Genomic DNA, 23,213 nt, shown 5'->3' on the forward strand with positions numbered 1-23,213 from the left:
CAATTTAACTAACAGTTCCCCATGTGGAGCCGTGTCAAATGCCTTACTGAAATCGAGGTAAATTAGATCTACCGCATTTTCTTTGTCTAAGTAATCTATGTTGACCTGGCCTAAGTTACTGTAAAGTAATTGATGGTGGCTGAGGCAAGAACTGTTTGTGATAGATAGGAATTCTGAATATAGTTTTCATTTGAAAGCTCCCCGGGCTTTGGTTAGAGTAGTGGTGCCTAACCTTATGATGCAGGAGGGCCACATAAACCTACGTACAACCTTGTGTGGGCCAAACAGATTTTACATCCTTGTTTAAACGAAAATGATGTAAATATGACGACAAAATGCTGATGAATCAGCCATTAGTATATCGTGTTGAAGCAGGCCATGGATGGCCCGTGGGTCATAGGTTGAGTGTCCCTGGTTTACACTAATCAGTAAAGTTCAGTGATTAGAAGTGAGAGGCATGAAAAAGTTTATCAAAGCTTTGCATTTATCCAATAGTATGACCTGTAAATATGCACTTCATTTACCAGCATTCTTGGATTTTTCCAGGTTCTAAACTGATTTCTCTCTCCGATTTCCACAGGATTATTATAAGATTATTAAAACTCCTATGGACATGGGAACAATAAGGAAACGTTTGGAGAATAACTACTATTGGAATGCTCAAGAATGTATCCAGGACTTTAATACAATGTTTACAAATTGTTACATCTACAATAAGGTACATGACTATGAATTTGTGCCTGCCAAAGTAATGTACTGTAATCATTGCACCACTTCAGAGCTGCATGTGGTTGGTTCAGATATTACTTATTATAACAATCCTTAAATGTAACTGAATCCAAATTAACTGTTAGTTTCTTGAGAACTGTGAATACTAATAATTTGATAGCCGTTTAGGCCCCTTTTGCCTTTATGCAATGAAAAGACAAGACAGACCTATCTTCCTGATATTCTATCAGACGAGTTAATAGTGGATATTGGCATTTAAATATCTATTGTTAAGAGGCCAGAGACTGCTGGGGAGTGAGGCTACATGCTTGGTGGTAGGAAGGAGGTGAGAAGTGGAATGCTGCAATGAATCCTTTGGGACCAGTTGTGTTCTTACCATAGCACTGTAAGATTCCCCCTTGCACAGTGTGGACTGTTCTGCATACTATTTTACAGGGGGGATATCAGGGAATTGAAAAAGATACCGAGAGCAGAAAAGGTCTCTAGGGTGGCAGGGAGTAGGGTGCTCATAATTGAGGATAGGTCGGGAAAAGAATAGATTTATGCTTCTAAAACTGAAATAGGGGACATGGCTGAGTTGTGAAACTGAGGTAGAGAGAAGATGGAGGCCACCAAACTGTTGGAGAAGGTAACAGTCTTAAGACCAAGGAGCCGTGAACTTGATCTGGAACTAAGTGTTAAGAGATGCTTCCTTAGAGTGAGTTATTAGCTTGTAGCTTTCATAGACAGCAAAGAAGCTGTGTGATGCACACAGGATTTTGATTATTTGTTCAAAGATCTGGGGTGATCCTCCCACTACACTACACTTTCCTTCTCCTCCCCCATCATTGGCACCAAGACTTCCTACCTCCTCTCCTCTTCTGTCCAACTGCCCCATCCGCTCTTTGTCTTCTTACCTCCCTTACATCTGCTCTCACCCTTTTCTCACTCTTATCATCATCTTTCATCACATTCCTTTTATCTTACAATGCAAGCATGTTTAGGCCTCCCTGTCTTCTCCCTTAGACCATGGTCCAATCTCTCGTCTCACCTTCATCTCCAAACTCATTAAACATTCTATCTGCAGCTGCTGTGGAGTTTTTCTTCCAGTTCTGTTCTTGACCCTCCAAATTGGCTTCTGCCCTTCGCTGAAATTGCACGGTAAAGTCTCTAATGACCTTTCCATGGCCAAAACTAAGTTTCTGTACTCTATCTTTATCCTCCTTGACCTCTCAACAGCTTTAGACACCATCAATCACTCCTTACGTCTTGAAATTTTGCCCTTTGTTGGCTTTTCATGATTCTGACTTCTCATGGTTCTTTTTTCCTCAGACTGCTCATTCAGTATTTTCTTCTGCTGTTGTTCCTCAAGGCTTCCTCCTAGGGCTTTCTCTTTTTCTCCCTCAACACTCTCTAGTCATTCTATCTGCAAACATCTTTATGCTCATGACTCGCAAACTTAGCTCTCCACTGATTTACTATGTCTTTTCATCCAGTCTGGTATCTCAGCCTGTTTTTCTGACATCTCTTCATGGAAGTCCAGTCATCATCTTAACTTTAACATGGCCAAAACTCAGTTCTTGATATTTCCTTCCAAGCCCTCCACATTCCCCCTTCCTCTGTCACTCAGGCCCATAACCTGGGTGTTAGCTTTTGACTATGCCTTGTCACTGGACCCACGCATTCAGTCGTGGGTGGAGGCTCTTCTCTCCTCCTCCCCGCCCCCCGAAGCCTTGGGTTGGCCGAAGCTGTGCCATGCCTCCCCCTCCCGGGACCCAACCTGCCCAAGGGAAAAGTGTCTGATATGCCCCATGCAAGTTCCGGAGCAGCTGAGGAGGTGGTATGTGCCTCCTCAGCCGCCTTGGAACCTGCATGGGGCATAATAAAACAAAAACTTCGCTGCCAAACCCTGCAACCGGGAGTCTGGCAGCCCGGGGCATGCAGAGCCTCCCTGGCCTATTATACCCTGCACCCATGAATTCAGTTCTTTTTTTATATATTGCTGTTTTCTTGCATATCCTTAAAATATGACCTCTGTTTACACAGCCAAAACACAGAGGGGTAGCCGTGTTAGTCTGGATCTGTAAAAGCAGCAAAGAATCCTGTGGCACCTTATAGACTAACAGACGTTTTGTTCATGATTTTTCTAAAAATAGAGGCCAGTCCTGCCTAGAATATGCAGGCAAGTGCTATTAGAGAACTAGTGTATCAGAGAGCACAGCTGCTTCCATGTACAGATCCTGCAGAAATGATGAGCTTACATGCCATTCACAGGGGGCTGCCCCTGCAACAACCCCGTTGCTTCCCTTCCTCCCTCACCTTCCTGGGCTACCGTGGCAGTGTCCCCCCCATTTGTGTCATGAGTTATAAAGAATGCAGGATAAGGAAACGTGACTGTAGTGAGATAAAAATGAGGGGAGGCAGGCCCCTCCACTCCTATTGACAGTCCAGACAGGACATTAGGCGGTGCGGGGAGAGGAAGCCCCAGCATCCCGCTCTATTGATAGTCAGGTCAAGTACAGAATCTTTCTTCACACATGAAAGGGACGGGGGCTGATGGGAGCTCGCCCCCAGTTGCTATGGATGAGGAGCGTTACCAGCCGTTTCTTGTACATTACAGGAATGACCAGGGATCTTTCCTATTTTACCCAGCGCCCCGGCCCTATAGCCTCACCTGAGGCCAGCCAGGAGCACTCACGGGCCTGCATGGTGACGATGGATTAGAGTACATATTACCGTTCTGCGGACCGGGGAGGGAGAAGAGCAGATACCTGAGATCTTGGTGAGATCGGTGAGATTGAAAACAGTCAAGAAACACTTTCTTTCCCTTTCTTCACGTGGTGTGGGGAGGGAGTAATTGACAAATGCTATACCCTGAACACGCCGGAGCAATGTTGTTTGAACTACAGGCAGCTGGGTGCTTGCCAAGATCCAAATACTTTTCGGAGGACAGCTGTGGACTGTTGGATAGCTTGGCAGTTCCTCAGTACCCCCTCCTCCTTCCCTCCCAACGCCCATTTGATTCTGGCTTGATCCATTACGCTTGTCACGCAGCAACTGGTGTAGCCTGGAGATTTTTTTCAAGATGCTTTGGCATTTTGTCTTCTGCTTAACGGGAGTTCTGATAGAACAGATGTTGTCTCCCCATTTAATGATCAGATCCTCGTATTTCTCCCGTATATATGGTCCATGCTGGAGCTCTTTTTGGATTGGACTGCATCGCCACCCGATGCTAGATCACGAGTTCCACCTCTGGGCTCATAACCAGGAAATGAATTCAAAGTTCGTGGGGCTTCCCTGTACCCTGCGAACGCCGACCTGCATCCGAAGTTCCGCATGTGTCTTTCCAGAGTCGGTCACAGTGGTGCACTGTGGGATTTACGCCGAGGACAATCCAACCGTGCTCGATTTGCGGCAACAGCTTACCCTAATCCAATAGGTGAGGTTACTTGCTCTTTCCAGGCGCTAACTCCTCCTCGTGGGAGGGTACACAAACAATTTTAAAGAGCCCTTTATATCGATACAAAGGCGCCTCATAGTGTGGACAGGTGCGCCGTTTAACTCGGTTTAAGGGTGATGAGCTAAAATCCGGTTTATTTAAACTGTCGTTCAGTGCTTAGACGGGCCAAAACACACATATAAGTCTAAGCCTTCTTGTACAGGCGTGCTCTCCTAACGGCCGAACTTCTTAGCTTTGCCTTTCGCATTTTATCCTCATTCGTGTTTAAGTATAATGGTGAGCAGAGGCAGGCTCAGACTTTGGCAGATGTGAAGGACTAGACTGCATCAGCTCTACTAGCCCCACCATACCGATTAAAAAATAGTCACAACAGCTTGCCCCAGTGATAACAAGGCTGATTACCCGCCGCCTGGATTTCAGAAGGTCCCAGTGAGATGGTTTGCGAAATGCACCGTTATTCTGATCCGTTCAGCCAGACTAGTTTTTCAGCCGATCTCTGGATCTTTGCTGCAGCTCATTCTGGTTTGCCTCACTATCTACCATCAACTAAATGTAATCAGCGACAGCCTTCCTTCACGTAATGAGAGAACGGTCTACACTCGCTGGCTCTGTGATTGCCCACAGGCAAATGGTAAGTCAAGGTGAGTCAGCTGTTATTCTGAACTACGGATGTACAATTTCCATCTCTTAGGGCTTGCAAAACCAAACCCCAGGACCATGTCCCAGTTGAATGATTTATAAGCATGTCTTTACAAACTCATTTATCCTCAGTTTCTCATCAAATGACTCATCTGATACATGCAAAGTTCCGCCAGCCCTTGTGCTTAGCTTTCTGTAGCATTACCTAATGTGGGCTAGCCGTGGAGATTATTTCCCTGACTTAAAAGGCCGGATTGTGGCTGCCTGTGCACAGGTGTATGAGGGGAAAAGGAAGTCGCAAGGGCCTTGATCTTATGCACCTGTTTGAATGGGTGCCACCACCACTCAGTCTTTGCAACCCAGAGTCAGGATATGGAAGAAGTCAAAGCCCCTGGCCTGCCTTGGGAGGTCTAGTCAGGTGAGGCAAAGCATGTCCAACCTCCCTCCTATGCTGGCTGCTGGCCTAGAGCAGACTTGGGGAAGCTGCAAGCTGCACCCTTGTGAAGGGTTAATAGCAGGCATTCTGGAGTGCTTACTCTCAGTGTGCTTTACGGGTCATATCACAAGAACGTTTCCGAGACCTGTCACGGTGGGGCAAGCCCTTGGACTAGTTCCCTATTCATAAGGGGATCATCCTGCATCCCTGAAGTCAAAGAATGCCAAAATTTTGAAGGAGGCCACAGAATCTGCATGCATTCTGGGTTTTGTCATGTCCAGGCTCAAGATACCTTGGGTCTCCGATTTTCAGAAGTGCTGAACACCACAGCTCCTATTGAAAGATAATGGAAAGCTGCCCAGGGACTTAGCTCCGTCAGAAAAATCAGCCCTTATATAATCGAACATCACGCAGACACACATGTTCAGTTGCGGCACCCTCATCATTGGTGACTCGGAAATTCACGTTGGGAGGAGTTTTGCCATTTGACTTCAATGGGGAGCAAGCAGCACAGTCTGACCAGCCACAGCCATGGGCAGCAACGAAGAGTGGGAGAGAAGAAATTGAAACCCAGACGTCAATGTTAGGCAATTATTTTGTGCTCTAATGAAATGATAAACATGAAGGTTAAACAATTCTCACCAGATACCCGTAGTGTGCTTTGTACAGCATTTTTTTATTCGTTAGAAGATTCCTCTAAACTTGGAGATTGTACCTCTTTGTCTTTACGATCTGTATTACAAACCCACAAAATGACTCTCCTTACGTGCCATAGCCCGGTAACGAATGTCATCAGACTGCAGATAGAAAACTGTTAGCACATGCTTATCCAGTTTTCTAGGACATACTGCAATTCTTTCAAGCTAAAATATAAAGGGTAATCCTTCAACTGGTGTAAATTGTCATAGCTTCAATGAAGTCAATGGAGCCATCGACAACAAACAAATGATGATCTGCCCCAGAGAGATTAGAAAAATTGCCAATGGGACCAGCACCAAGGCTGCTTCCACAAAGTACAGATAATTTTTATTCAGTTTTACGGCTACCTGGATTTAAATGCTAACACTTTAATAAATACATTTTACCTTTAGTGGCTTTGTGAGCTTTTAAAATGACATTCTCAAAGCTTTCAAATAACTGATAGAATACAATTTTCCCCTGAAACTTGAAATACTCTTTAAAAAAACTTTAAAGTAATTATTTTACTGAGACATATACTATTTTTTGTTCAATGAAATTTCTCACTTGGAAGTTTGAAATGCTGATCTTTGCCAAAAATTCCTACAGCCATAGTGATTCGTCTGGCCGTACCCTTGACGAATGCGCTCTGTAGCACTTTACTGAGTTGAACAGAGCTTTCATACCCTCCTTCAGTCAAGACCACTCAAGCACCTATGCAGGAATGGTCCCACAGCAGCATATACATCCCACAGTTTCAGAGTTCCATTGTATCCATCTCAAATATACCCTCAAGGGTGTCTGTCGACACCTGTGTATGCTCGCAATGTAAACTGAATTTTTCCTATTATAGAAATGCATATTGAAGATTTTATTTCCTCCTTTTCATGTGCACTGTTTACCCCACCTGCACCAGTGCTAAGTTAAAAATTCGTAAAGAGCACAGAAATGCACAGATCGATCCCTCAACCAAAAACACTTCAGTGGTACCATAACTGAGAGGGTTTTAGGATTAACTCTCGACTTATGGTACACAGCAGCAGTCACACTGACGTGGTTTCAGGAACATAGGTATGGATAATCCGATTCAGAAGACATAGAAGCTCAGAGGACTAGGTCCTCGTTTGGTTTGTATCACCATACGAGAATATTGGAATTCTATTCATAAAGGAATTAGTTTGGCCGGTTTTGAAGCTGATTGGAATACGTAATAGCTAGACTTTGAGTAAGATTTATTAATCATTTGCTATGGATCTGAATCAGGAAAAAGTTTAAGTCTCCCTGGGATCACCCACTGTACCTAAGATTATTTTGATATTACACTATATTAAAAAAATGTTTTTTTGATTACAAGGGTAGTGCTTTCCCATTCCACTTTTTCAACAGTTTAGTCAATGCAAAGAGGCGATTGAGATGGTCAAATTGGTGAAAATTGTTTGAAATTCAGCTATTAAAATGTGTACTTGGGTAAATGTCCCATTAACTCTTATGCATGTTCATTTATTTTTCCTTTTGAAACCTTTGAGTCTCTTTAATGCTTCACTGAGACATACTTCTCTTTGGAAAACGGACATGGTAGATTAATACCATATGAGAGAACACTAGCTTTATTCTAACTGTCTTTGGAGATTTTCAAGACCACTGCATTTAAAAGGGAGATTAATCGACCATCATGTTGACACTATGCGGATCAAGCTTCACTGACAACTATAGTAGCATATTCAATTCTGGAAAAGAGTTACACTATCTTAACTTGCACCTACCATTCTATAATGAAAAGAGAACTTAACTTTCTTGTGTTGTGATAGATATAACTATTTGCTTCTTTGTGTTATTTGGAAACACTTACCCACTACCATGTCATGTCAAGCCGTTGGAGACCAGTTTCCAGGACGAAGATTTATGTTCTTTATACTGCACACTAATCAACTGTAAAATCTGTGCATACTCTTACTTGGGGCGCTTATTACATGACTGTAACTTTTGGGGCAGAGACTGACACCTTCTCTAGGTTTATTCTGCACCTAGCACAATGGGCCTCCCAAACTGGCTGGCTTATAGATGCTTCTTCTAAACATGAATGCTAATAACAGGTTTTCATTATACCCACAATATTATACTCCTACATAAGTAGCTCTAGCTGTGCATCTAACTGCTATTATTTGCAGCAGCAACCTGGGAGTACAAGGGAAACATTGCCTGTCTGATTCAGGATACATTGTTGTGTGTTTGTGAAGTTTAGTCTCAGTTTTATTGTTGTGGAATATTTCTATGGTCCTTGTTGCTTGGTGGCAGCCAGTGCCTAACTTTACAATTTTTCTCATTTGGAAAAAAGTTTCCTAGGTCACTTTTAAAAATCTTTACATAGCAATCGGTGACAATACAATACATACTCATTCAATCCTCCCACGTCTGCAAAAGTGATTGAAAATAAAAGTTCTATTCAGTTTTTTCCTTTTGCTCTAAACCGTAAGGTCAGTTCAGTGCTGTATTATTTCCTTTTTATTTACAGTTGGTGGTTAGATAATTGAACGTTTCCATGTATTAGAATCCATCTGAATTTGCACCTCTTAAACACTAGCACTTTCTGATCTACCTCATTGATCTGAGTGTGCTGTTAATGACTTTCTTAGAAATTCATGGGATATTAGTTTTGACTGATCTGGACAAAGTGTAAATGAGAAATGTTCCTAAGGGAGCATGTCTCCAGAGCTTTAGACACATTCCAAATGCATATACGACTGCTGACTCTTATTGGAAATACGACTTCTTCGATTCTGACACTCTTTTGTTGCTACGTTGTAACTATCTCTTTAGGACGTTAATTATGTATAATTCGGACTCTCAAAGATGGATGTTCTCATGAATGTGCATTTAGGCTAGCCTAAATTCTATAACTATAATTTGTGCTCATAGGTGCAGATTTGGGTGTCTTAGATGCTACAATTCAGCTTTGCTTGCTAATCAACTATCATATAATGTTTGCATTATCACCCAATGGAGGGTTGTGCTTATCATAATTAATGACCTCTGTCTGCAATATATTGTGTTGTGGCGATGTAAAATAAAAAGAGACTCCTACTAGAATTAGTGTTCACGAGTACCCCTAAAATAATTTTGTTAGGGTTGACTCTATAATTGTGCTAAATTTAGCACACAAAACTATAACTCACTCCCTTTAATTTCTAACACAAATACAATATCTCTAAGAAGCTTTTGTAATCTCCGCTATATCTCCTGAAAACTGCTTCACCTTAATTTGTGTTTCAGCAATGCCCTGATTCAGAAAACACCTAATCATGTCTTCACTTCAAGAGACGTAAGTTGCATGCTTAAGTTAAGCACTTGTAGGCTTTGTTGTGCCTTTTGCTGAATTAAGTCCTAACTTATCTAGGTTTGATGAACTATTCTCATTTTCCCTTAACTTTTTAATAACACATTGTGAAGGAACACTTTCACAACTGGACATTGCAACTTAGAGAGACATCAGCACTAAAGGGAAAGTCAGGTGATATCGTTTTATGGTCAAGTTCTCTCTGCTCTTTCAAAGCAGACCTGAATGAGGGATTTAGAATTCAAACACATGCTGTGTATTTATTCTCCATAGTTGTTAGGGAAAATGAGGTCCTTATTGATCTGTAGGTTTCTAGTAGTTCTTCCAAAAATGAAGTCTGTACATTTATCTCTGCTAGGAAAATGTATGGCGTTGGCTTTGAATGTTATTTGACGGACAAATATTTGGCTTTACTAGAACTGACCAACTTATTAACTCTGAAATCACATTATTCAGAGAATAATTTCAATCGTTGGCTGGAACTCCAGAGTTCCCAAGAGCTACTTTCTAAAGAACATATTAGTCTAGGGAAAATTCTGGATGTGGTTTCTAGGACATTTGTCTTTGATTTCAAACTGGGATACATATTACTTGTTAGGAGAAAGGGCATTTGCATGGATTAGTCATAGCTAGTGTTCTTTAAGGTCTCTATGAGTGACACTCAGGCACGCTGTGAGCAAGCCTAGGGTTCCCCACGGCAAGTAGTTCCAGGAGCCCGGAACACCTGGTGCGTCCGATAACATCAGGATCCCTGGCTGCGCATCTTAGGTGGCACCCACTGGATCGGGGGGCCTTAAAAAGTCTGTCTGGTAGTCACAGCAGCGGCCTGGACCTCAAGGCACAAGCTCCCTGCCTGCCCTAGTCCGCATGGCCTCTGGGAGCAGCTATTCAGGTCCTGCCCATATCCCCTAACGACTTATGGTACGGCCAGGGAGCCTCTGCGCACTTGTCCCATCCTGTGAGGGCTTCGGCTCTGCAGCGCCCATTGGCCGGGAACCGCAATCATATGGGAGCTGTAGGGTGGTGCCTGTGGGTGCGAAGGCAGTGTGTGGAGCCTCCCTGGGCCGTCCATGATCTAGGGGTTTGCAGGGACTGGGCGGCCCGCATGTTCCTGAGACGCCACGGTAATTGCCTATACCGGCACCCTCACTCCAGCCGTGACTCGCAGAACCCACACCCCACGCTGACAGCTGAAACCGCTCCCTCCTTGCACTCCCAAACCCTTGCGCCCCAGGCCCAGGCTCCCGTCCGACAACCCCAACTCCTCCTTCATGCCCTAGCCCCATCCATATCACCTACTGCACCCAGCCACATTCACCCCCTCTACACCCCAAACCCCTGCCCCGCCCTGGGTAAGTGAGTGTAGAGGGGAATCAGAGGCAGACATAGGGAGGGAGTGATGGAGTGAGTGGGCGGGAGCCTCGGTGAAGGGGCCCAGGTGGGAACAGGGGTGGGGCCAGGGGTGTTGGTTTAGTGCAATTAGAGTTGGAAACTACCTGGGCAAGGGTTATGACTCCTTGAGCACAGCCCTAGCTTTCCCTAGTGCCCTCAGTCCACTGGCTGGGACCTGAACGCTGCTGTGCTCATTTCTTTGCCTACCATGTGAGCAACAGTGCTCATGGGAGGGCAGACCATTCATCCTGCCTCCTTCCTAACTGTGTTGAGGAAAATTAGAGCACCTTAGGTAGCGTAGAGTTCCTGAACTCCCACAATTGCATTGAGCTGCAGCTTATCCCTGGCCCTCAGATATGATGCAAGAGAGGGAGAGACACTCTTCGCACCTAATCATTTACTAGGCACCTACTTAAAAGCAAGTCAATGACCTAAGGCTTATTATTTACGAATGATTTTTGTCAGTGCTTTTAAACTGACAAGTCATTAGACTTCATTAGAATCAGAGTTTGAAAGGGACCCCGGAGGTTCATCTAGTCCAACCCACTGCTGCAAAGCAGGACCAATCTCATCTAATCATGCCAGCAGGGCTTTTGTCAAGCCTGACCTTAAAAACTCCTAATGGAAGGAGATTCCCCACCCTCCCTAGGTAACCATCAGTGCTTCAATCACCATCCAGTGAAAAAGTTTTCCTAATATCCAATCTAAACCTCCCCCTCTGCAACTTGAGACCATTACTCCTTGTTCTGTCATCGGGTACCACTGAGAACAGTCTAGATCCATCCTCTTTGGAACCCCCTTTCAGGTAGTTGAAAGCAGCGATCAAATCCCCCCTCATTCTTCTCTTCTGCAGACTATAGAATCCCCGTTCCCTCAGCCTCTCCTTGTAAGTCCTGTGCTCCAGCCCCCTAATCATTTTTGTTGCCCTCCACTGCACTTTTTTCCAATTTATCCACATCCTTCTTGTAGTGTGGGGCCCAAAACTGGACACAGTACTCCAGATGAGGCCTTACCAGTGTCGAACAGAGGGGAATGATCATATCCCTCGATCTGCTGGCACTGCTCCTACTTATACAGGCCAAAATGCTGTTAGCCTTCTTGGCAACAAGGGCACACTGTTGACTTATGTCCAGCTTTTCATTTACTGTAACCTCTAGGCCCTTTTCTGCAGAACTGCTGCCTACCCATTCAGTCCCTAGTCTGTAGCAGTGCATGGGATTCTTCTGTCCTAAGTGCAGGACTCTGCACTAGTCCTTGTTGAACCTCATCAGATTTCTTTTGCCCCAGTCCTCTGATTTTTCTAGGTCCCTCTATATCCTATCCCTACCTTCCAGCATATCTACCACTGCTCCCACTGTAGTGTCATATACAGACTTGCTGAGGGTGCAGTCCACACCATCCTCCAGATCATTAATGAAGATAATGAACAAAACCGGCCCCAGGACCGACCCTTGGGGCACTCTGCTTGATACCAGCTGCCAACTAGACATGGAGCCATTGATCACTACCCACTGAGCCCGATAATCTAGCCAGCTTTCTGTCCACCTTATAGTCCAATCATCCAGTCCATACTGCTTTAACTCGCTGGCAAGAATACTGTGGGAGACAGTGTCAAAAACTTTGCTGAAGTCAAGGAATAACACGTCCACTGCTTTCCCCTCATCCGCAGAGCCAGTTATCTCCTCATAGAAGGCAGTTAGGTTAGTCAGGCATGACTTGCTGTTCGTGAATCCATGCAGATTGTTTCCGGTCACTTTCTTCTCCTCTAAGTGCTTCAGAATTGATTCCTTGAGGACCTGCTTCATGATTTTCCCATGGACTGAGGTGAGGCTGATTGACCTGTAGTTCCCCAGATCCTCCTCCTTCCCTTTTTTAAAGATGGGCACTATATGAGCCTTTTTCCAGTCATCCGGGACCTCCCCTGATCGCCATGAGTTTTCAAAGATAGTGGCCAATGGCTCTGCAGTCACATCTGCCAACTCCTTTAGCACCCTCGGATGCAGTGTATCCAGCCCGATGGACTTGTGCTCATCCAGCTTTTCTGAATAGTCCTGAACCACTTCTTTCTCCACAGTGGGCTGGTTACTTCCCCATACTGTGCTGCCCAATGCAGTAGTCTGGGAGCTGACCTTTTTTATGAAGACTGAGGCAAAAAAAGCATTCAGTACATTAGCTTTTTCCACATCATCTGTCACTAGGTTGCCTCCCCCATTCAGTAAGGGGCCCACACTTCCCTTGACTTTCTTCTTGTTGCTAATAAACGTGAAGAAACCCTTCTTGTTACCCTTAACATCCTTCCTAGCTGCAACTCCAAGTGTGATTTGGCCTTCCTGATTTTACTTCTGCATGCCTGAGCAATATTTTTATACTCCTCCCTGGTCATCTGTCCATTCTTCTTCTTGTAAGGTTCTTTTTTGTGTTTAAAATCAACAAGTATTTCACTGTTTAGCCAAGCTGATCACCTGTCATATTTACTATTCTTTTTACGCATCGGGATAGTTTGTTCCTGCAACTTCAGTAAGGATTCTTTAAAATACATCCAGCTCTCCTGGACTCCTTTTCTCCTCATGTTATTCTCCCAGGGGATCCTGCCCATCAGTTCCCTGAGGGAGCTGTCAGTCTGCTTTTCTGAAGTCCAGGGTCCTTATTCTGCTGCTCTCCTTTCTTCCTTGTGTCAGGATCCTGAACTCGACCATCTCATGGTCACTGCCTCCCAGGTTCCTATCCACTTGTGCTTCCCCTACTAATTCTTTCCTGTTTGTAAGCAGCTAGAGCTCTGGCCCTAGTTGGTTCCTCCAGTACTTTCACCAGTAAATTGTCCCCTACGCTTTCCAAAAACTTCCTGGGTTGTCTGTGCACCACTGTATTGCTCTCCCAGCAGATATCAGGGTGATTGAAGTTTCCCATGAGAACCAGGGCCTGTGATCTAATAACTTCTGCTAGTTGCTGGAAGAAAGCCTCATCAACCTCATCCCTTTGGTGGTCTATAGCAGATTCCCACCACTACATCACCCTTGTTGCTCACACTTCTAAACTTAATCTAGAGAGACTCTCGTTTTTCTGCTGTTTCATACTGGAGCTCTGAGCAGTCATCATACTGCTCTCTTACATACAGCGCAACTCCCCCACCTGTTCTTCCCTGCCTGTCCTTCCTGAACAGTTTATATCCATCCATGACAGTACTCCAGTCATGTGAGTTATCCCACCAAGTCTGTTATTCCAATACATCATAATTCCTTGACTGTGCCAGGACTTCCAGTTCTCCCTGCTTGTTTCCCAGGCTTCTTGCATTTGTGTATAGGTACTTAAGATAACTTGCTGGTCATCCTGCTTTCTCAGTATGAGGCAGGAGTCCTCCCCTCTTGCACTCTCCTGCTCATGTTTCCTCCTGGTATCCTATTTCCCCACTTACCTCAGGGCTTTTGTCTCCTTCCCCGGTGAACCCAGTTTAAAGCCCTCCTCACTAGGTTAGCCAGCCTGCTTGCGAAGATGCTCTTCCCTCTCTTCGTTAGGTGGAGCCCGTCTCTGCCTAGCAATCGTTTTTCTTGGAACACCATCCCATGGTCAAAGAATCCAAAACCTTCTCTCCGATACCACCTGCGTGGCCATTCATTGACTTCTACGATTCAACGATCTCTACATGGGCCTTTTTCTTACCACAGGGAGGATGGACGAGAACACCATTTGTGCCTCAAACTCCTTTATCCTTCTTCCCAGAGCCAGGTAGTCGGCAGTGATCTGCTCAAGGTCATTCCTGGCAGTATCATTGGTGCCCATGTGGAGAAGCAGGAAGGGGTTGTGATCCGAGGGCTTGATGAGTGTCAGCAGTCTCTCTGTCACATCGTGAATCCTAGCTCCTGACAAACAGCACACTTCTCAGTTTTCCCAGTCGGGACGGGAGATAGATGACTCAGTCCCCCATAGAAGAGAGTCTCCAACCACCACCACCCACTGCCTCCTCTTGGGAGTGGTGGTTGTGGAACCCCCATCCGTGAGACAGTGCATTTCATGCCTTCCAATTGGTAGTCTGCTTCTGCTCCCTTCCCTTGGATGTATCACCTAGTCCACTCTCTACATTAGTACCTATGGAGAGAACATGAAAACAGTTGCTCACCTGTATCTGCATTGCTGGTACATGGATGCTCCTGTTTCTTCTCCTGGAAGTCACATACTGCCAATTTTCTTCACTGTCCTTTGTCCCCGCTGCGCAGCCTGCTCTGATTCTTCAGAATGTTGTGCCTGCAGAAGCATATCCTGATGTCTGTCCAGGAAATCTTTGTTTTCTCTTATGCAATGCAGGGTTGATACTTGTTTCGCAGTCCTTGAACCTTCTCTTCCAATATGGAGACTAGCTTGCACGTTGTACAGAAAAAGTCATTTCTGTCCTGTGGAAGAAAGGCAAACATGGCACATTCTGTGCAGGTCACAACAGCTGATCGCTCACCATCCATATTACCTTCCTTCTAAGAGCTTCCTCAGCCTTTGTTGTAACTGCTTAGAGAAGCCTGTAAGATGAAAGCCTCAGTGGGCTCTCCCCAGGTGAACTCCCAGTCAAACTCCCTCTGTTAACCTCTCTGCTGTTCGCCACTCAGCTGGTTCGCAACAGGCTGCCTTTTTTATAATGACCCCTTCGTTCTCACTGCCAGAAATCCCAGCCTTTGCTGCCTACCGTTCAGCTTCTTCCTTAAACAGCTGTATGCTTTCTCCCATAATTCCCCTTATGAATGGGTAAAATTCCCTGATAAAATCCAAAGAGCCATTGCCATATTGTCTTTCAGATCCCTCCTTAACACACACCTGCCATGACGCCTACAAAATGCAGCCTGCTGATCATACCACTAGCAGGTGACAAACTGGGATTATACCACTTCCTTTCTTTTCCCACTCCCTACTTCTCTCCAGTTTAAAAACCAAATTACAGTGCAGCAACAAAGCTGTTCTTCACCGTACTCATTTGTCTTTACGTTGTATTCACATCATTCTATCCATCATCTGTTTGTGTGGTCTTTAGAATGTAAGCCCTTCAGTGCAAGGATAATGTATCTCTTTTCTTTTTGTTCAGCGTCCAGTGTCGTAGGACCGTAGGCCTTTGGATATGATTATACTATAAATACCATTACTGCTACTCATAATGTAAACATTTAAAAAAGAAATGTTAGAGGAACCACTTGGGCAGGATCCAGAAGTAGTAGAGCAGAGGTCCCTGAAGTGTAGGGAGTGCTCCCCTAAGGGGTGTGGATGACAGTTGGGGGCGTGGCGGGGCCTGGGCCAGCCTCCATGGGGGCAGGGAGGGAGTGCCAGCCAACCCCTAACTGTCCCTAGCTCTGCTCTGTCCTCTACCTGCATCCCTGCTTCCCAGCCCTACATGTGTGCCTGGCCCCATCCCCAGCCTTGGCCGGTGGCCCCAGCTCCATTCCCAATCTCAGGCTGAGGCTTGGGGGCAAGGCAAGGAATGGAGCCACACCTGACTGTGGGCCTGGATGCCAGCGCCCAGCCCAGCTCAGCTGCGGCTCTGCTCCTGCCCCACCCTGAGTTCCCCTTATCGCTATCTCTGTCTTCCCCCACGCCGCATCCCCATTCCTAGCCCTAGTTCAGGGAGGTACCAGGGGGTGGGGAGGAGACACATGGGGTAAGGGAGACGTGATCCTCAAAAGTTTGGGGATCGCTGTATTAGAGTGCAGGATAGGATAGGTGAGTGAAAGATGTATGATGTCTGTACTGAAATGGTTTTGTTGCATTTTCAATCTTGGTTATGACTAAACTCAGTATTAAAGGGAGAAAAAGACGGTGCAAAATCCTAAACATGGCATGAATTTTCTAGGTTACAATCTCATGCAAACCTTGCTTCAAAAGTGTGAGCCAGGCCTAATGTATTTTATCTATCATTAATCCAGCCAGGGGATGACATAGTCTTAATGGCAGAAGCTCTAGAAAAGCTTTTTCTGCAGAAAATCTCTGAAATGACTGAGGAAGAAACTGAAATTGTAATAGTCCAGGCAAAAGGAAGAGGACGTGGGAGGAAGGAAGCAGGTAAATTACTTTACTGACCACTCTTGAGTTCAGTCCTTATTCTTGTTTGGGGTACCCTCTAGTGCTGCCCACTGGTTGCAGGGTCCATGCAATTTGAATAAAATAGCAAAAAATTAACAGCCACCCTCACGTAATCCTCAAACTACAAGTCACAACATACAATTCTTAATCTTAATTTCAGCTGCTTATCTACATTGGATATCTGAGCTGTTGACAGCAAATGGATATGGGCCATATTTTAGAACTCCCTTGACCATGTTTGCCTTTGAGCATCTTGCTTATGTAGTAGAACCATACTAATATGTACGCATTGTAATTAGCACAAGTAAATGGTTCTCTCCCTACTTTTCAATGAAGTTTAAAAGATGAGAATTTACAGGAATGAAATCTCATTACTGTCACTTCATTATATTTACTAAATATACTATCAATACATTGTGAAGGCCCATAAAAGTAAATTACAGTAGTCAAGCAGAGTATGTTGTATTATATCATTTCCCTGAGCTTTACTGTGTTTTCATGTAACAGCTAATTTGCTTAATTAAGTCATCATGGCAAATAGCAGGTTCTACTGTAATTAGGAAAGGATTAGTAACGGAAGGAAAACTGATTCTCAAAAGTCTGTTACTTGCATGTTTGTTTTGGTGACACCTGCATAACCCTTCAAGAATATTAAGGTTAGATGTAATCATGTTCCTAATGCAAAAAGCATCTGAAAACAGGAGCAACAAGCAGAATAATGCACTGAAGTCACTTTTGCATCTAAGAGGCATCCATATTGGTGACAGCTTTTAATTTTGATAAATCTGTCTACTGGGTGGGTTTTCCAGGTTTGTGTGTATACAACATATTTTTATTGCCTTTTGTAATAATCTGCCATCATTTGAAAAAGTGTGCTTGCTACCTTTGAGATGAAATACGCTTCACTGAAGATAAATTCAGCTTTGTTTAGACAGCTTACACAAGGCATGTGCCTTACTGAATTATCACTTGTGCTCTATTTTGAGGGCTAAACTGATGCATTAGCTTTGTGTGGATCTTTGCAAGGTAGCGGTTTCTGCCTGAATGCTTTATACTTTGTTTATTTAAAGGTGAACTACATCACATTGAAGGATTTTAAAAATTACAATCAGTAAAACTATGCATATAAACTTACGTTCAATATTTGTATTGTGTGCTTACATCTCGAGCCTACACATTTTTAATAATTTAGGTTTTTTGGCGCTTGGTTCATAGATTCATAGAGTCTAAGGCTGGAAGGGACCATTGTGATCTAGGACTGACCTCCTGTATATTACAGGCCATAGGACATCCCTAAATTAATTCAGATTTGAATAAGACTAATTCAACCTTGATTTAAAAATTTCCAGAGAGACTCCACAACAGTTGGACTTGTTCCAATGGTGGTTTACCTTTGGAAGACACCGCGGTGAGTAAATCTAAGTACGTTGACTTCAGCTACATTATTCACGTAGCTGAAGTTGCGTAACGTAGATTGCTTTTCTCCCCCACACTCCCCCAGTGTAGACCAGGGCTGAGTTAAATAAATTGAGCTCCTTGAGCCTTTACCAATTTAGCCTCTCCAATTTTTCAACGTCCTGGAATTGTGGACACCAGAACTAGATATAGTATTCCAATAGCAGTTGCAACAGTGCCAAATTCTGAGGTAATATATCATATTTTTAAATTTAAAAAATCAAGTTAGTTTGACAAGATCTTTTTTTTTATATGAATCATTTCTAATTGACATTTCCCTCCTTTAATTCTTTATTAATCAAGTCCCGTAGCGGCTGCTCCATTATTTTGCGCAGGCTCAGTGTCAGTCTAAGAGGCCTATAGTTACTTGAGTCATCCTATGTATCCTTTCTAAATACTGGCACAAACTTAGCTTTCTTTCTTTCCTCTGTAACTTCCCCATTATTCCAAGACTTATTGAAAATCATGTGGAGTGCAGCAAGCTCCTCAGCTTGCTCTTTTAAAACTCTTGGAGGCAAGTTACCCAGAGCTGCTGATTTAAAAATGTCTGACTTCAGTAGCTGCTGTTTAATGTGCTTCTTAGTTGCTGTTGGAACGGAAAGTGTTTCATCATCATCTTACGTTGTGAATTCATCTGGCTTTTTTCCAAAAGCAGAACAGAAATAAATGACACGGTATTCTTGCCAGCAAGTTAAAGTAGTATGGGCGGGATGAATGGGACTATAAGGTGGACAGAAAGGTGGATAGAAAGCTCTCTAGATCGTCGGGCTCAGTGGGGTAGTGATCAATGGCTCCATGTCTGGTTGGCAGCCAGTATTAAGCGGAGTGCCCCAAGGGTTGGTCCTGGGGCTAGTTTGTTCATTATCTTCATTAATGATCTAGAGGATGATATGGACTGCATCCTCCGCAAGTTTGCAGATGACACTAAACTAGGAGGAGTGGTAGGTATGCTGGAGGGTAGGGATAGCATGCAGCGGGGCCTAGACAAATTAGAGGATCCGGCCAAAAAATCTGATGAGGTTCAACAAGGACTAGTGCAGAGTCCTGCACTTAGGACGGAAGAATCTCATGCTTTGCTACACACTAGGAAGTGAATGGCTAAGCAGCAGTTCTGCAGGAAAGGACCTAGGGGTTATAGTGGATGAGAAGCTGGATATGAGTCAACAGTGTGCCCTTTTTGCCAAGAAGGCTAACAGCATTTTGGCCTGTATAAGTAGGGGCATTGCCAGCAGATCAAGGGACGTGATCACTCCCCTCTATTCGACACTGGTGAGGCCTCATCTGGAGTACTGTGTCCAATTTTGGGCCCCACACTACAAGAAGGATGTGGATAAATTGGAAAGAGTCCTGTGGAGGGCAACAAAAATGAATAGGGGGCTGGCGCACAGGACTTAGAGAAGAGGCTGAGGGAACGGGGATTCTTTAGTCTGCAGAAGAGAAGAATGAGGGGGGATTTGATCGCTGCTTTCAGCTACCTGAAAGGGGATTCCAAAGAGGATGGATCTAGACCGTTCTCAGTGGTACCCGATGACAGAACAAGGAGCAATGGTCTCAAGTTGCAGTGGGAGAGGTTTAGGTTGGATATTAGGAAAGACTCCTTCACTAAGAAGGTGGTGAAGCGCTGGAATGGGTTACCTAGGGAGGTGGTGAAATATCCTTCCTTAGAGGTTTTTAAGGTCAGGCTTGACAAAGCCCTGACTGGGATGATTTAGCTGGGAATTGGTCCTGCCTTGAGCAGGGAGTTCAACTAGATGACCTCCTGAGATCCCTTCCAACCCTGATATCCTATGATTCTATGAAAACATCTGCTTAGGAGTTTCTTTCCAACAAAAAGCTCCAACCATGACAATCATGACAGACGCTTCCCTAGTTGGTTAGGGGGCGCATCTGTGTAACAATATGATCCAAGACTACTTGTCCCCAGCGGAGTCTAGTCTGCACATAAACTTATTGGAGCTAAGGGCAATCCGAAATGCATGCGAATACTTTCTCCCTTTAATCAAGAACAATGCCATCAAGATCCTTACGGCCAATATAGCATACATGTTCTATATAAATTGCCAAGGGAAATCATACTCCCTATGTATCTGGAATTCCTAGGTTTTTAGTCTGCGGGGTTTGCATTTCAGTGATGAGGCTGCTGTAAATTGGTTTGACAAGCTCCGCATCCAATAAGAAGAATGGTTGGGTTAGTGGCGGTTGTACTTGAGACATCTTAACTGCTACACAATGCCATGCTTTGGTTCGAATTGTAGCTATAATTTATCAGTGACTAAATTTGGCCACAGCTTTTTTCCTCAATAAATTGCATCTGTGGACACATCCCAGCTTACTGAAGTCATGCACATGCTGCTGCATGTCCTGCTAAAGAGTTTCCAGTGCTTTGCTGAAAGAGCAATACTGGGAAATGGCAGCCAAAATGTAGATACAGTAGAACTTCTAGTTATGAACACGTCGGGAATGGAGGTGGTTCGAAACTCTAAACAAAGCATTATGGTGGTTCTTTCAAAAGTTTACAACTGAACATTGAGTTAATACAGCTTTGAAGCTATATTATGCAGAAGAAAAAAGCTGTTTTTAACCATCTTAATTGAAAAGAAAGAAGCAGAGAAACAGTTCACTTACCTTTGTCAAATCTTTTTTTAAACTTTCCTTTTTTTGGTCGTTCACATTTAACACAGTGCTTCACTGTATTTGCCTTTTTTTTTGGTCTCTGCTACTGCCTGATTGCGTGCTTCCAGTTCCAAATGGGGTGTGTGGGTGACTAGTGTGCTCAGAACTCTGAGGTTCTACTGTATTTGCTGGCCTACACTGTGATCTCTTAATTTCAGGTGGCTATCCTAGTTAGAACTTCTGCAGACTAAAAATCAGTCATTTTTTGCTCATGATTAGGTTTTGTTAGTGATTGGGAATGGATGTTCCAAATAATATATAAGTTAAAATGTCAGGAAGTCCCTGTCTAGAATGATAAGTGCTCCTTTTCCTGGAATTTGCATATATAAAAATAGAACTGTTGCTAACAGACACAATGAAATATATCTGATGTTTGCTAGGAGAGGGTACTCTTGTAATGCCTGCTGGCTTGCAATGGGTGGGTGTCTTTCTCAGAAGTACTGCCTCCTAGCATGAGATTACTGTGCTGGCAAACCTCACCCTGCAAACCACTATAAGAAAGAGGCAGTGCTTCTGGTTAACACCAAGTATGGTACCAAGTATCAGAGGGGTAACTGTGTTAGTCTGTACCCACAAAAACAAAAAGGAGTCTGGTGGCTCTGTAAAGACTAATAGATTTATTTGGGCATAAGCTTTCATGGGTAAGAAACCCAGAAGAAATGGTTTTTTTACCCACGAAAGCTTATGCCCAAATAAATCTGTTAGTCTTTAAGGTGCCACCAAGTATGGTGGAATTCCTCAGTTACTTAGGGGCATGACTTTCAGAATGCCTTTCCCGTCTTTTAATGTGGAAACCCTGTGTTCACAGGTATCTGGCCTTTGCACAGGTATCTGAAGTTCTTGTTGCATTTCACTTTAAAAGTTGCCTCATGGGAGTTCCTGCTATCTGGCAGACTGATGATCTTTCTCTGAGACTGTTGCAGATGTGTTGATGTGACTGCTTATTGCCACTGAATAGCAACTGCCGTTGTTAATTAATGGGTATTGACTGCTTCTGAAGGAAGTTCTGCCCAGTGCAGTACCAGAAGCCTGGTAACTGTGAAGTGTAGCCATGTGAATGGCCAGAAAAAGATAAGCAGGCAGGGAAAGGAGAATAGACTCACCCTTCCTCCCCAAGCTCTGATAGGGAGCCCTTTGAGGGCAGTGTGTCTTTGGACCTGATTCTACTTAAAATGGACCATGAAAAATTTGATTAGTACCTGTCCTGAATTTGATTATCCGGGGAAGGATGTGCTAAAGCATTGTTACCCTATTTAAAAAATAATAATGACCATTATGAAATGTGCATTTGTTGCCTGATCAAAATGAGTACGTTTGAAGCATTAAGTGTGGCCCTTCTTTATTCCTTCATTTTTTGACAGCTACACCCAAGCCAGGAGCATCTATGGTACAAAATGTAACTCAAGCATCATCCCCAGCTCAGACGCAGGCCTCACAACAGAATCTTCAGTCTGTGCAAACAACTCATTCCTTTCCTTCTGTGACCCCTGACCTTATTGTCCAGCCGCCAGTAATGACAGTGGTGCCTCCTCAACCACCTGCACCTCCTCCCCCTCCTCCCCTACCTTCTGTCCCCCCAACCCCCGGGACCCATCCCCACACAGCGCAAGTCACACGTCTGTGTCTGTCTGTCTGTCCCCACAGAGCGCCCGTCAAACCTCTGTGTCTGTCTTTCTGTCCCCCCAACCCCCGGGACCCATCCCCACACAGCGCAAGTCACACGTCTGTGTCTGTCTGTCTGTCCCCACAGAGCGCCCGTCAAACCTCTGTGTCTGTCTTTCTGTCCCCCCAACCCCCGCTCCCCAGCCCATTCAGGCACACCCACCTGTTATCCCAACAGCTGCACAGCCTGTGAAGGTGAGTAAAAGGACTCTTGAGTTAGTGAGTCAGGATTCTTTGTGTTCATTTTCCTCTCTGGAAGAGAGAAGATTTTATTGGATGACTATTTTAAAACATTCACTGTGAAGTCCCTTTCATCTTAGGGTTTAAAATTGCTTTACAGATTTTTACTGATTGGAGAGATGGGACTGAGGCACACAGAAGTGAAGGGTGGGATTTTCAAGGGTACTTGAGAAGTTAGGAACCTAACTCTTCTGTTTGCTTTTGAAAATCCCACCTGAGTTACTTGTCCAAGGTCATACTGCAGGTCAAGGGCAGAATCATAGAATAATGATTAGGGTTCAGGAGTTCTGATTCCCAGTCCTCTTGTCCTTATTGAGTAGAACTGTATTTGCTCATCAGAGTTTCTGCTAAACATATAGCCAGCAGCCTTGTGTACTGGAGTTAATAATGTTTTTTTGAGGCTTTTCAAGGAAAAGAAAGCCATCTGGCTTGAAAAGCTGTCTCACTGTGACTAAGCTATCCAAAAGTGACTAGTAATTTTAGGT

General features: G+C 44.2%; 1 protein-coding gene across 2 annotated transcripts in view; it reads left to right on the forward strand.

Moving 5' to 3' along the window:
- Nucleotides 1-23,213, forward strand: part of BRD4 (bromodomain containing 4) — a 236,707-nt gene that overhangs the window by 131,958 nt on the left and 81,536 nt on the right. The window contains exons 4-7 of one of the 2 annotated variants that reach the window (XM_075060969.1): nucleotides 581-718; nucleotides 16,542-16,677; nucleotides 22,188-22,396; nucleotides 22,579-22,683. In XM_075060969.1, coding sequence (XP_074917070.1) covers nucleotides 581-718; nucleotides 16,542-16,677; nucleotides 22,188-22,396; nucleotides 22,579-22,683 — 588 coding nt within the window. Of the gene's footprint in view, nucleotides 1-580; nucleotides 719-16,541; nucleotides 16,678-22,187; nucleotides 22,397-22,578; nucleotides 22,684-23,213 lie in introns of those variants that run through there. The other variant, XM_032776749.2, reaches the window with a different exon arrangement.

Source organism: Chelonoidis abingdonii, chromosome 26 (genome assembly GCF_003597395.2).
Source record: "Chelonoidis abingdonii isolate Lonesome George chromosome 26, CheloAbing_2.0, whole genome shotgun sequence".
In the NCBI taxonomy this organism is placed as follows: Eukaryota; Metazoa; Chordata; order Testudines; family Testudinidae; genus Chelonoidis; species Chelonoidis abingdonii.